The 12,770-nt window shown below is 38.0% G+C and overlaps 1 protein-coding gene and 1 long non-coding RNA gene across 2 annotated transcripts; one reads left to right on the top strand and one right to left on the bottom strand.

Annotated features, from left to right (window-relative positions):
* The first annotated feature begins 189 nt into the window (after positions 1 to 189).
* LOC134797439 (40-kDa huntingtin-associated protein) lies at positions 190 to 9,173 on the top strand. The gene is made up of 6 exons (XM_063769679.1): positions 190 to 349; positions 423 to 672; positions 6,660 to 6,873; positions 6,974 to 7,052; positions 7,457 to 7,569; positions 8,344 to 9,173. Exons 1-6 carry the CDS (start codon positions 285 to 287, stop codon positions 8,505 to 8,507), a joined length of 885 nt encoding a protein of 294 aa, XP_063625749.1. The 5' UTR covers positions 190 to 284; the 3' UTR covers positions 8,508 to 9,173.
* Positions 8,910 to 11,882, bottom strand: LOC134797454 (uncharacterized). The gene is made up of 2 exons (XR_010145080.1): positions 11,029 to 11,882; positions 8,910 to 9,161 (listed from the first exon to the last, which is right to left on the bottom strand). It is a non-coding gene; the product is annotated as an uncharacterized LOC134797454 (long non-coding RNA).
* Between the last annotated feature and the right edge of the window lie 888 nt (positions 11,883 to 12,770).

The following is a 12,770-nucleotide window of genomic DNA, read 5'->3' as shown; positions in this document are numbered from 1 at the left end:
ATAGGTCTATGATTCTGCGGGCTCAGCACGGTTCCATGCGCGTCCCTTTCGCACTTACATACTTGTTAGAACGTGACAGGCATGGTGACAAGGGATAAAAACGCGACCGTGCTAAGCCGCCTGAATATATTCTGAAGTTGATATAAATTTAAAAAAATAATGAAATGTCAATGTCAACACTACTATGACAGCTAAGCTATGTTTTGATTCGTAATAAATTTCAGTATTTAGTGAAAATTCGTCTAATTCTGATAGAAGCAGTTCTATGCTTCATTTTATCCATAATGTCTACTGATTTAAATGCGAGCTTCAATGAGCAGTTCATGAACATAAACACTAAATTGAAAAAGTAAGTAGCACCGAGTCTATGTACTACAATTAAACTTGTTACAGTTTCGTTAATACAAAGGGGTTTTTTACAGGCGTTTCCTAAGGAAACCGAATATTTCTGAAGCTACCAACGAGTTCATAGCGCTAGCTATCCAATGCGAGTACTCCGAGCAACCTACATTTGCTGGACATTGCTATATTGGTGCAGCCAAGTGCGAAGCGTCTGTTGGCAATTTTTTGGGCGAAGCGGAGTATCTAGTGGCTGCAGCAAGACAGTTTATGAAGGCAGAGAAAAAATTACGTTCGTTAAAGTTTTGCAGTCCTGATAGAGAAAATCTAGAGGTGAGATATGAGTGAAACAATATTTGTTTTAACTTTATTACACAATCAAAGAAGAATTTACAAATGGCGGACTTAATCCCAAAAAGTTTTCTCTACTAGTCAACCAGAGGTATATAAGTTGGTGCAGAAAAGATTCTGTTACGTACGTGTGCTGGCTTGCTAGCTGGAACCGAACTGGGGGTACCCGCAGATCTTCTCATCTACCCACATGTCAATATATAACATGCCTTTCCCTCTGGATAGATGACACTTCACTACATTTTAGAATCCAATATTTAAAGTCAGATTTGTACTACACTGTTTATGCACTTAAACTATATTGTTCACTTATACCCTAACATGCTTTCATAGTCTTTTATTATTATTTAGTAACTATTTAACTATTGGCTATCTGCACTATAATGTTCATCATCTCCACTATCAGACTCAATGTCTGAACTACCATATTCTTGGAGAGCTATCTTTTTCAAGGATGGTCTGTTGGATGGTGGGCTTTCACTCGACCGGGATCGCTTGTTACTGTTTGGTTCATTTCTAGGCACTGTATCATCCGAATCCCGTACTAAACACTCTTCTGGGCCTTTCACACCAATCATCTCTGCCCACTGACTCGGTGGAGGGATTCTTATTGTGCCAAAACCCTCATCTTCTCTTTCTTCTTCCCCTTGTTGAACTTCTTTACTATTACTTGATGGTCTTGCCTTGATTTCAACTTGTGTTTCTTCTTCTGTGCCACTTCTACTAAAACCAAGCATCTGATTTACATGTCTAATAAATAATTTATTTCCTTGTTTAATTTTATATCTTAACACTCCAATCCTTTTGACTATTGTTCCTTCTAACCATCTAGGCCCAGTTCTATAGTTCCTGAAACAAACTGTCTCTCCCACTCTAAATTCTCTCACACGTTTTGTTTCATTTTCCTGGATATCTTCTGTCTCCTTTTCTTGAATTGAAAGGGGGTGAAGCCTATCAAATTTAGTTCGGAAACGTCTATTGTTCAGGAGTTCCGCGGGTGTCTTACCGGTGACAGAACTAGGTGTTGTCCGCAACCCATACAATATCTTTTGCAGTCTGGTTGACCATGGGAGATGTGACATCTTTTTTAACTTCAATTTTATTGTCTGTACCGTTCTCTCCGCCTGTCCATTGGACGCAGGATGATATGGGGGTACCAGTACATGTCTAATACCATTCTGTTTAAAATATTGACTTATCTCTTCTGACGCAAACGCTTTTCCGTTATCGCTCACTATGGTGTCTGGCAGCCCTTGTTCAGCAAATATCTCATCTAACTTATTAATTACCATACTTGAACTTTGCTCATTAACTATTTTGACCTCCGGCCATTTTGAGTATGAGTCAATTAATATTAAGAAAACTTTGCCCATGAAAGGCCCTGCAAAATCAATATGCAGCCGAGACCAAGCCTTTGGTGGGGTAATCCATCTGTGAGTCACTTTGGCTGGCATATTCCTTACTTCTCTACAAGTTTGGCAATTATGTATCAAGCTCTCTATATCTCTGTCGAGACCAGGCCACCAAAAGTAACTCCTTGCTATTGCTTTAGTGATGACTATACCATCATGATTGCTATGGAGCTCTTTAAGAACGCTTTCACGTAGCTTCAGAGGCACAATTACTCTACCTCCCCACAATATACAGTCATTATATTCTGTTAATTCATCCCGTCTTACATAATAATCTCTATATTTATCTTCTACTGTACTTGGCCAACCATTCCTAATCCAGAACATCACCTTTGCTAATATACCATCGGTCTTACTCAATTTAGCCACATCCTTAGCCGTCATCTGTAACTCAACTGGTGTCTCATTGAGCAACAAAACATTCACCTCTTGCAGCTCTTCTTCTATTCCACTGCTTTCAGGACCAGGCCATCTACTTAGGGCATCAGCATTCCCAATTTTTTTTCCTTCAACATACTGTAACTCGTAATCGTACGAGTTTAACAATAAAGCCCATCTTAACATCCTGGGTGATATCACATTAGGTATTGGCTTCTTTGGGTCAAATATACCCAAAAGTGGTTTATGGTCCGTCTGAATGACTATCTTACGGCCAAAAATATATGAGTAAAATTTCTGTACTGCAAAAATAATGGCAGCAGCCTCTTTATCAATCTGCGAATAATTTCGTTCATGAGAGCTCATTGTCCTGGAAGCAAACATGATTGGTCTCAAAGAACCGTCCTCCATCCTGTGTTCCAGAACCGCACCAAGACCGTACTGCGAAGCATCACATGTAATAACCACTGGTTTCTTTAAATCATAATGTACTAATGTGTTCCCCGTAGTCAACATTCTTTTTAAGAGACTAAAAGCTTGTTGGCAATTTGGTGTCCATACCCATTTGGCTCCTTTCAACAATAACTTGTACAGTGGTTCTGCTACAGTTGCTTTCTGTGCTATAAATCTGTCATAAAAATTCAATAAACCAAGAAAAGCCTGCAACTCCTTTACATTTTTTGGTGCTGGCGTCTCCATTATAGCCTTGATCTTGTCTCCACAAGGATGCAGCCCATTGGCATCAATCACATGGCCTAGAAACTCCACGCTTGCCTTCCCAAATTTGCACTTCTCCTTGTTGACTCTAAGCCCGGCTTCCTTAAGGATCTGTAAGATGTGTTGAAGTCTGTCGCTGTGTTCTTGTATTGTGCATCCGGTGACCACAATATCATCCAGCAGTACCGCTGCTCCTGATACGCCTGCCAATAAGTTGCTCATCATGCGCTGAAAAATTCCAGGACAGGCTTTAACCCCAAATGCTAATCTTTTACACCGAAATAATCCTTTAGGAGTATTTAAAGTAAGTAATTTTGAAGTTGGTTCATCAACTACGACCTGGGTGTAAGCTTGCTCTAAATCTATCTTACTGAAAATAACTCCTCCTTGCAAAACCGCAAAAGCTTCATTTAAAGTTGGCAGAGGGTAAGTATCAGTCTCAGTAGCCATATTCACTGTGGCCCTGTAATCCCCACAAAGCCTGACTTTCCCATTCTTCTTAATGATAGGTACTATAGGACTGGCAAACTCAGAATGACTGACAGGTTCCAAAACATCTTCTGCAACTAATCTGTCAATCTCTTGTAACACTCTCTCTTTAATTGCAAACGCCACAGGCCTACACTTCAAAAACTTTGGTTTCGCCTCGGGTTTCAAAGGTATGGTTACTACTGGGCCGGTGTACTTTCCTAAACCAGACTGAAAAACTTCTTTATATTTTTCCAATAAAGTATCTATATCTTCATCCTCCAATTTCATGTTATATATTCCCTGAATATCTATATTTAACTCTGGAAACCAATCACGGCCCAACAAATCTGGCCCGTTACCTCTCGCGATCAGCAAGTTTAATTTTTTATGTATATTTTTAAACCTTACATCAACTGCCGCTTCTCCTAACAACTCCACCTGGCTCTTAGTCCAGGTTGTTAACCTAACTCTTGACGCATCCAACCTTGGCAAGTTCCCATTCCAAATTTTCCTCGCTGTACTTTCTCTCAACATAGTAAATGCCGCTCCACAATCGACTTCCAACTTGACTAGTCGACCATTTAATTCCACATTTGCATAAAAAGGATCCACTTTGTTTGACACTAAATTACACAAAACATCCTCATACAATCCATTCAACCGACTTGATTCTTTTGACTTACTTTTGTCTCGTGTATCCGAACATACCTCTGCAATATGGCCCTGTTTTTTACACACATAGCACCGACTATATCTGAACCTACAGAAATTTCCGTGCCTTTTGCCACACCGCCAACAATCCTTGCTCGGTTCCAACGGTTTCGCTTTAATTTTATTAACCTCCATTGGCTCGTCACCGCCTGTACCAGCAGGCGCCACGCTAGAGGTCGCTACCGTCGCTGGCGTCGTCATGACTATCACTCCGGCGTCCGCCGTTTCAGCCGTTAACGCCAATTTTACCGCTTGATCAAAAGTTAATGTTGTCTGCTGCAACAATTGTTTTTGCATCTCTTTATCACGAATGCCACATACTAACCGGTCGCGCAACGTGCGATCCAAATCGGTAAAATTGCACTCTATAGCCAATTTACGCAAACTAGCCACGTACTCTTTTATATTTTCACTGCTCGATTGACACCTCATATGAAACTTATACGATTGCACTATTTCATTTTGTTTTGGATTAAAATGATCGTCTAACGCGGACTTTACAGTTGTATAGGTTATGTCTGCGATCTTTTTCGGTGAAATTAACGACTCAACTAGATCATATAAATCACGACCACAAACTGCAAAGAAATTCGCTTTTTTTAACTCGTCCGTTTGAATACTATTCGCGAGCAAACAATATTCGAACCTATTCACGTAATTTTTCCAATTGTCTTTGTCCATATGAAATTCACTAAATTTTACCGACATTTTATTCATCACACTTAAATCACACTTTTAAACATTCAAACACTATGTTTAAAGCACTTTTAGCGTATTCCCGAATTAAATCCCGTCGCCAGAATGTTACGTACGTGTGCTGGCTTGCTAGCTGGAACCGAACTGGGGGTACCCGCAGATCTTCTCATCTACCCACATGTCAATATATAACAGATTCAATTATGCTCATATTTTTTATTTCACTGAAAAGATGTAGCTTTTCGGTGAAGGAAAACATCGTGAGGAAACCAGCATACATTTGTGAAGAAATTCAAAGGTGTATGTGAAGTCCCCAATCTGCATTGGGCTAGCGTGGGGACTATAGCCCAAGCGCTCTTGTGCATGAGAGGAGGCCTGTGCCCAGCAGTGGGACATACAAATATAGGCTGAATTATATATATATATATGTCGGACCCTGACACCAGAAAGACGTATTGCAGCGTTATAGTTCATTATTTTAGACGCCTGTATAAAATCGATTAGCAATGTTGAGCTACGTATTATTTGGTTGTAACAAAATAAATAAAGTTGTGTAGAGAGTAACGCCGTCTATTGGAGCATTGTTGAAATAAAGTTGCGTAGAGAGTAACGCCATCTATTGGCGTGTTGTTGAACTAAGATGACAGGTAGAAGGCTTTGGAACGTCGAGAGGTTTCTCTCGAGTGAGCGTAGGCACGAGTTGGCATTTCTGTCGGTATGTTGGTAGACTGGTCGAGCAGGTTTGCCAACTTGACTTGAGGCGGGAGCAGGGTGGCTCCGCCGCTGGTAGTTCTTTTTGATCGGACCGCGCTAGAGATCGGACGTACTCGTTAGCCAACCTTGTGCCTAACTCGCTACGTTCCTGAAGGTTTATACCTGAAGGATTATTCTGATAGCTTATAGAATCCCGCGTTCTTTAACCATTTAGCTAAGTGTTTTATTTCAAGTGTTATTTTGATTTCTTATGTTTCATTAGAAGCTTACTTTTGTGAAATAAAGAAATGATGTGTTATGTGTTGTTTTAACTTGTTTTGAAAAGATTTGTCCCTCTGAGTTTGTTGCCGGTCCCATATAGGGCTAAATCTTCTCAGGTCAGATATGTAGGGTTGAAGCCGGCCTAGTTTGACTTGAATAAAGATTTAAACGGTTTCTTTTTACTTTCATATCGCTCCCTTGAGTTAAAAATAGCAATTAGTTCTTTTAAACATTTAGTACTGAAGCATAGTAGGCACTAGTATGGTTAACGAGTCCTAATGTTTATTTCATGCACTGGTAGCAATGGTAGCATACTGGTTTAGCTGTGAAGTAATACATTATCGTACTACCCCACGCGCCCACCGCCCTTTAAGACCCTCGGGTGTTTGACATATATATATATATTTTTTTATTTCAATTCAATGTATACCCTGACGTCCCTGGCAATTATAGAAAGAAAACTGTTACCATTTTCTCATAAATCAAAATGTACAATTTTTGCAATAACAAGTGAAAGAAGTTTTCAAAATATGCAAATCTTTGGGCACCACCAACAGTGCAACACTATTAAAAGATCCATTCGTTGACAGTCCTCATTCTTGTTTCCAGGCAGCCATCGGATGCTTCACCCAAGCCCTGACAAAGTATCCAGAAAGGTCCTCCATCCGCCTGTCCCTACTGAGTGAGCTGGCCGCTGACCTTGTAACCTTGAACCTTAAGTGTGAAGCGGTATCCTACTATGAACAAGCACTCGCTTTAGTACAAGACCCAACCATGAGGATCATGTTTGTGAAGAATTATATTAATCTCCTTATTGACTGCGGTAAATTACTTAGCATTGATTAATTTAGTAGTATTTAAATAACACAAAATAGCCTTGCCACAAATTATGATAAATAATTATTGTTTTGTAAATTTTTCAGGAAAATATGATATAGCCTTAGAAAAAGCAAATGAACTGGTGGACTCCAATGTTAATCTACCAGAGGATGTTCTTGCAGAGTAAGTAACTAGTAGTTTTTTTGAAGTTGTATGTTTAACTGTAAAGTTATTAATTTATTTAGGTAATTCACAACCACCAATTTGTTACAACTGATGCTGGTAACAACTGGGAATTATTTATTGAATATTTACCAATGGCTTTTACCATTGATGATGAGAAGATAGGAAAAAAAATCCAGTAGGTACATGAGGTATTTTAATATTGAATACTAATAATAATACCAAGATAGATATGGAGTAAATTATATGTATAGATATAGAGCTGATAAAGCTGATTACTTTTATTTTTGTTTTGTTTCAAGTTAAAATAATGAATGTTGGTAGTTAACTAGTTACCAGAAGTTAAAATGTATTGATTTCAAAATGAGGTTTTCAAAATGTATTGATATTTTTAATGTTTACAGAATCCAACTAAGCCGAATTCTACTTTCCCTTTATAGGGACCCAAAAGGTGATGCAAAGGTGGAATCCCTGAAACAACTATTCACCGATATACTTAATGATGCTGAAAACGATGGTAAGAATAAACAGTTATTATCTTTTTAAATTTTACTTTATTTATGCAGGTCACAGTTTTTGCAGACATTTTAATGTTTTATATCTTTTTTCGATAAACATGAACATTTTATACTTTATCATTAAATTAAAAGCCCTTCTGCAAGTAAAGTTTGTATTAACTTAACTTAAAAATAATTTCTGCATTACTACATTTCCTGCAACCCAAAGGTTTTATGGAACAGATAAGACCTGTTAGGGCTTGTGCACATATCACGCGAGATTCGATAGGGGGAGGGGGGTCACGAAAAAATCACGATAGATCACGTTGGGGGAGGGGGGGTATAAAGAAACCTCACGTGTATTTTTCTAGTGAACGAAACTAAGAAAAACAAACTACCACATGAGTAGATACTTTTTCTCGGTTTCGGTAAACATAAATCTACACTCTGCAGTCTCTGCACTTCAAAATAGCGAGTCTATTTAACGAGAATAGAAAAATAAACAAGATTTTAGATATACAATACTATTTATCTTAAAATTAGGTCGAATGAAAAAATTTCAAAAAAATACACGTGAGGTTGTGGGGGGGGAGGGGGGTAGCCAAAAACCTCACCAAATATCAACAAGGGGGAGGGGGGGTCAAAAAGTAGCCGAAAACAGCTCGCGTGATTTGTGCACAACCCGTTATCGCTAAATAGCAATCTCTTGTTACCTAGTTTTATAGTAGTTTCATTTTCTGTTTTTTTTTTTTTTACTTTATGGTACATAATAAAGAATATTTACTTGTCCGCAGCAATACCATTCAACGTGGACCTACGGCTTAAACTCCAGTCGGCCATCTTGTCTCGTGTGACCCGCGACGCGCAAGCACTCGCGCGCGCCGCCTGCGAGCTGCGTCCCGCGCTCACGCCCGCGCAGCACGACCTGCTCACGCTTGTCGCTACGACCATGAAGTGAACAATAAATAAACTCTCTCTTAAGATATAAGGCTGTTTTTGGTTAAGCTTTATCGCATTTATGGCAGCAATCGTCTCCGAGATGTGTACGGATTTTTCCTTAGTCGTCACAAGACTTAAAACGTGTTACGCCCGTGCAGCATTACCTGTGAGCGCATGCCGCACGTGAAGCGGAAAGTGAAGTGAACAAAAAATAAACTCTGTTTCGTACATATTAAGGTTGTTTTTGGTACCTACTTCATGAACTTCATTATTACATACATATACTGCATATACAGCAGAAATCTGCTCCGAGTTGCTCACGCTTGTCGACAACAACGCTCATCACGCATGAAGTGAACCAGAAATGAACTATATATTGTATAATATAAGGCTAGATTTGGTAAAGCTTTATAATAGCATATGAAGCAGAAATCATAATATATAAATATTATGTTACAAAAGATCCAATTGTTTTATTTCGTTAACATTTAAAACGATTCTGAGTGGTTTTAAAACCTTGAGAAGTTTTTCTGTTGGGGTTAGACGCCTGCGGATCCTTCCATAAATCTTTGTGTACTACTTCTAGAACTTTGCTGCTAATCTTCTCGAGCCCTGTGATTGCCTTGAACAATTCTTCAGCACTCTTCACCGAGACTCCTATGCTTTTGAAGAACTGAAAAAAATTGTGATAGCTATAGCAACACAATTATAATACAAAACCAGAGGTCGATTCTAAATTAACAATTTGTTATTGTTTTAAATAAGAGATAGATCTAGACATTCTAGATGATAGGGATCATCCATTAATTACGTCACACGAATTTCAAGGTTTTTTTGACCCCTCCCCCCCTCCTTGTCACACTTGGTCACATTTTGCAAATCCCTCCCCACCTGGTGTGACGTCACATTTTAGGCAATTTTGTTTTCAACGAAATCGGTAATAGTAACTCGGCATTATTTTTTTGGATAAAAAAATTTTTTTGGTAAATTAAATATTAGTCATTTTATAACACAAAACCAAATAGGAACGAAAATTACTTCCAAAAACTCATTATTTAACTGTACAGCGAATAAAAAAATATGAATTAATTTTCGGTTACTGATGAACATGGTATAATAATATACTCCGCCTGGTACTCCATTCCGAGATTCGCGTATGACCTAACTGACACGCGCCTACGTCATCATGCTGTTTACAGGTTCTCAAACTTTGAAATGTGGGAGAATTTTAACCAACGGTGAAAATTATTTTAACGGCATTAATTTTAAGTTATTTATGTAGAAACATAGTAAAATAAAACAAATCTAATGTATTAAATAAGTCAAGCAAACACATTACAATAAATACCTATAAACTAACTTATATACTAAAACTACAAATAAATACAGCACAATACATACATTATTAAATAATCTAAAATAAACCACCCTGAATCGTACCCGGCTCAAAGGTCCCCATTATTCCCGCTGCGTTCCCCCGCTGAACTGCAATGGAAACCTGCTGGACCAGATACGACCCAGAGCGAGGATCGCAGCCCCTCTCGCGCAAACGACGCCCCAATTCCCTAAAAAAGGCGCGAGCCTCTAACCCCCACGGGCCTGCCGTCTCGATAGCCACCGGCACAAAGTCGTATGTATGTATTAAATTAAACTTTATTTATCTATACAAGACAAACGTTTAAAAAACTAATTCACAGTTACACATTAATTACCAAGCTTACGACGTGAAAAGTTTGGAAAACACTGCGACTGCTGACACTGAGCGAGAAGGAAATAACAATTAACACGCGTTCGACAAGGATGACGGTCAGGGCATGAAGTTATCTAGATCCGAATTGTCAAATGTCCACAGCGCTATCCTGTGTTGCCAGTAGTATAAACAGAATTACCAGAAAGTCTGAAATTTCTTTCGTGAATCGGAAGATATTGCTAACGAGTAATTAAAAATGACGTGTTATTGTAAAATTTAAGCTAAAATACATATAAATGAAAATTATAAAATTATAAAGAAATATTTTAACTTATTAACCATAGGTATAATGTACCCATGTAACATGTTATGTTGAAATAAAGTGGCAATGTTATTGTGACGTAATCGCGTGTCACTCTGGGAATGGAAGACCATGTTTTATTAGACCATGCTGATGAAGTTAAAGTGACGTCACAATGTTAGTGACTCCCCCCTCCCCCATGTCACTACATGTCACATTTTCTTGACCCCTCCCTCCCCCTAAACGTGCGACGTAATTAATGGATGACCCCATAGCCTTGGTAATTGGCGCGTGCCTCAGGCCTCAGGGTGGTATTCCATACTCATTAAGCAAAATGTGAGATGCAATACACATTGGACAAATGGAATACCACCCTCACGCACGATGTTCCATTAATTTTGCATGCACCAATCACCGTGAGCTATCTTCAAGGTATCAAAATAAGATCAAAACCGAAAAAAAAATGTCAAGTCAGAAACGGGCTCCTTTAGGCACTTGTGATTGTGAGATTCCTGTATGGGCTCTAATCAAACTACAATTGTAACTTACCATTGAAACAAACTGACAGTCTTTCATTAGCTTTCTTAAGGCCATGGGATGATCCTTCCTCACAGAATGTGACCATCCTATAAAATATAAACTATCCAACCAAACAATTTTACTTGCTGAGAGACTCCCATGTATTAAACCCAATTTTTTGTACCATGTGTCTATCTCTTTCACAATTTCGTTATAAGTATCATTCAACTTTTCAGACGGGAGTGTTGATATAGATGGCGCAGTTTCCTGATTTGATCCAATGAAACTCATAATAATAACATTTTTATTCTTATACACCGGATGTGGAGTGTTGTTAGAAAAATGCTGACTCCGTAAAATCTCCAAATGTTCATTTTCCCTTTGCACACGCTTATATATAGCATTGTTTTTTTCTACACAATTACTCAATTTGTATACTTTAACAGCATTACCGTCTGGGAAGTATGTGTGATAATTCCCATAACAGTGTGCATGTATCACTACAGAGTTTATTCCTTTACCAACAATATTATGAAATCCCCCTGAATGCTGTTGGATAAAAAACATTTCTAAAATTTGTGTTGTTGATCTATCAAATTTATAGTAAGCAGGTGATCTCGCAATAGCTTTTTCATTCTGAATAATTTTATACTCTTTAATCTTCATTCGTCGAGTGCCTTGTTTTTGTTTGGAATTGTTTACATCAGAAACCGGTTCAAAATGTTTAAATTCATCTAAGTATTTCTGTTCTACCAAGTATGCTTTATTTGAACTATTATGCATGTTGTTTTTATTTTGATCCACTTCAATATTAGGTATGACCAAGTATTACGTAGGTACTTGTGTGCTGGTGCAGCTATATGTTATTTTTCCTGAACCCTTTGATATATCCTAATATAAGTTTCTACTTTTACAACTCTACTGCAACGTAAGGATACAACTGTAAGGTGTATCAAGTTCTTAACGCGAATATCGAATTAAATTGATTAAAAACTTTGTCGAGTTAATAATACACCTAGCACTAACACTCACACAGTATAAACTTATTAAAATTAAACAAAGTTACGTCACGTTGCACTAAACTTCTGCGGGTGATCTAAAGGCTTATTTTTATGGTAAGTATAAGATCTTTGGTATAAGTTTCGCAATGATTTCCTTGTTTGCTTGTATTTACAGAAACTTTTTCCTCTTAATTTTTAAGCAGTTGGCAAACAGTATTCATGGGTTTGATAGATGTGCAGGTTTACCAACACTACCATCATAAGTGTCATTTTGGTTCAATATATAATAATGTATTCTTGGGCGTGAACATAAGGATCATAATTGCATACCGATGGAAGTTGGCAGATAATTCAAGACCATGAATCTAGGATATACCTGGATCAAGGGCCCAACGTTTTCTGTTCTCTTTCACGGCGCAGCAACTAGTATCATTTCTCTCTCCTTGCTCTTTTAAAAATGCCGTTTGTCAAAAAAGGACAACCATACTGTTGACAAGGTGGACTTCAAATCAAGTGTTGCCTTTCTTGATGCGCCCAGGCTGTGTATGTGTGCGTAAAAGAGTATATGTGTGCTCTTTTAGGGATGTGAAAAGTCGATTTTAATCATGTTATATATCGATAAACGCTACACAGCGGAACAAAATAGCGATTAATTGAAGCTTCAATATCTTCGTTAAACATAAACATAATTGAAATGCTAATGGATAATGAATATATTATAATATAATAATATAATTCAATTATTGCGGAACACCTATTTTAGGAGGTATT

This window comes from Cydia splendana, chromosome 15 (assembly GCF_910591565.1).
Source record: "Cydia splendana chromosome 15, ilCydSple1.2, whole genome shotgun sequence".
Classification (NCBI taxonomy): domain Eukaryota; kingdom Metazoa; phylum Arthropoda; class Insecta; order Lepidoptera; family Tortricidae; genus Cydia; species Cydia splendana.
The sequence above is the reverse complement of the archived record's forward strand: the minus strand, read 5'-3'. Positions and strand labels throughout refer to the sequence as shown.

Bases quoted from the DNA above. Each gene is read 5' to 3' on its own strand.
- LOC134797439 (XM_063769679.1), top strand. From the start codon at position 285: ATGTCTACTGATTTAAATGCGAGCTTCAATGAGCAGTTCATGAACATA. The intron at 7,053-7,456 runs GTAAGTAACTAG...TAATGTTTACAG, and splicing joins CCAGAGGATGTTCTTGCAGA to AATCCAACTAAGCCGAATTC. The intron at 7,570-8,343 runs GTAAGAATAAAC...ACTTGTCCGCAG, and splicing joins TAATGATGCTGAAAACGATG to CAATACCATTCAACGTGGAC.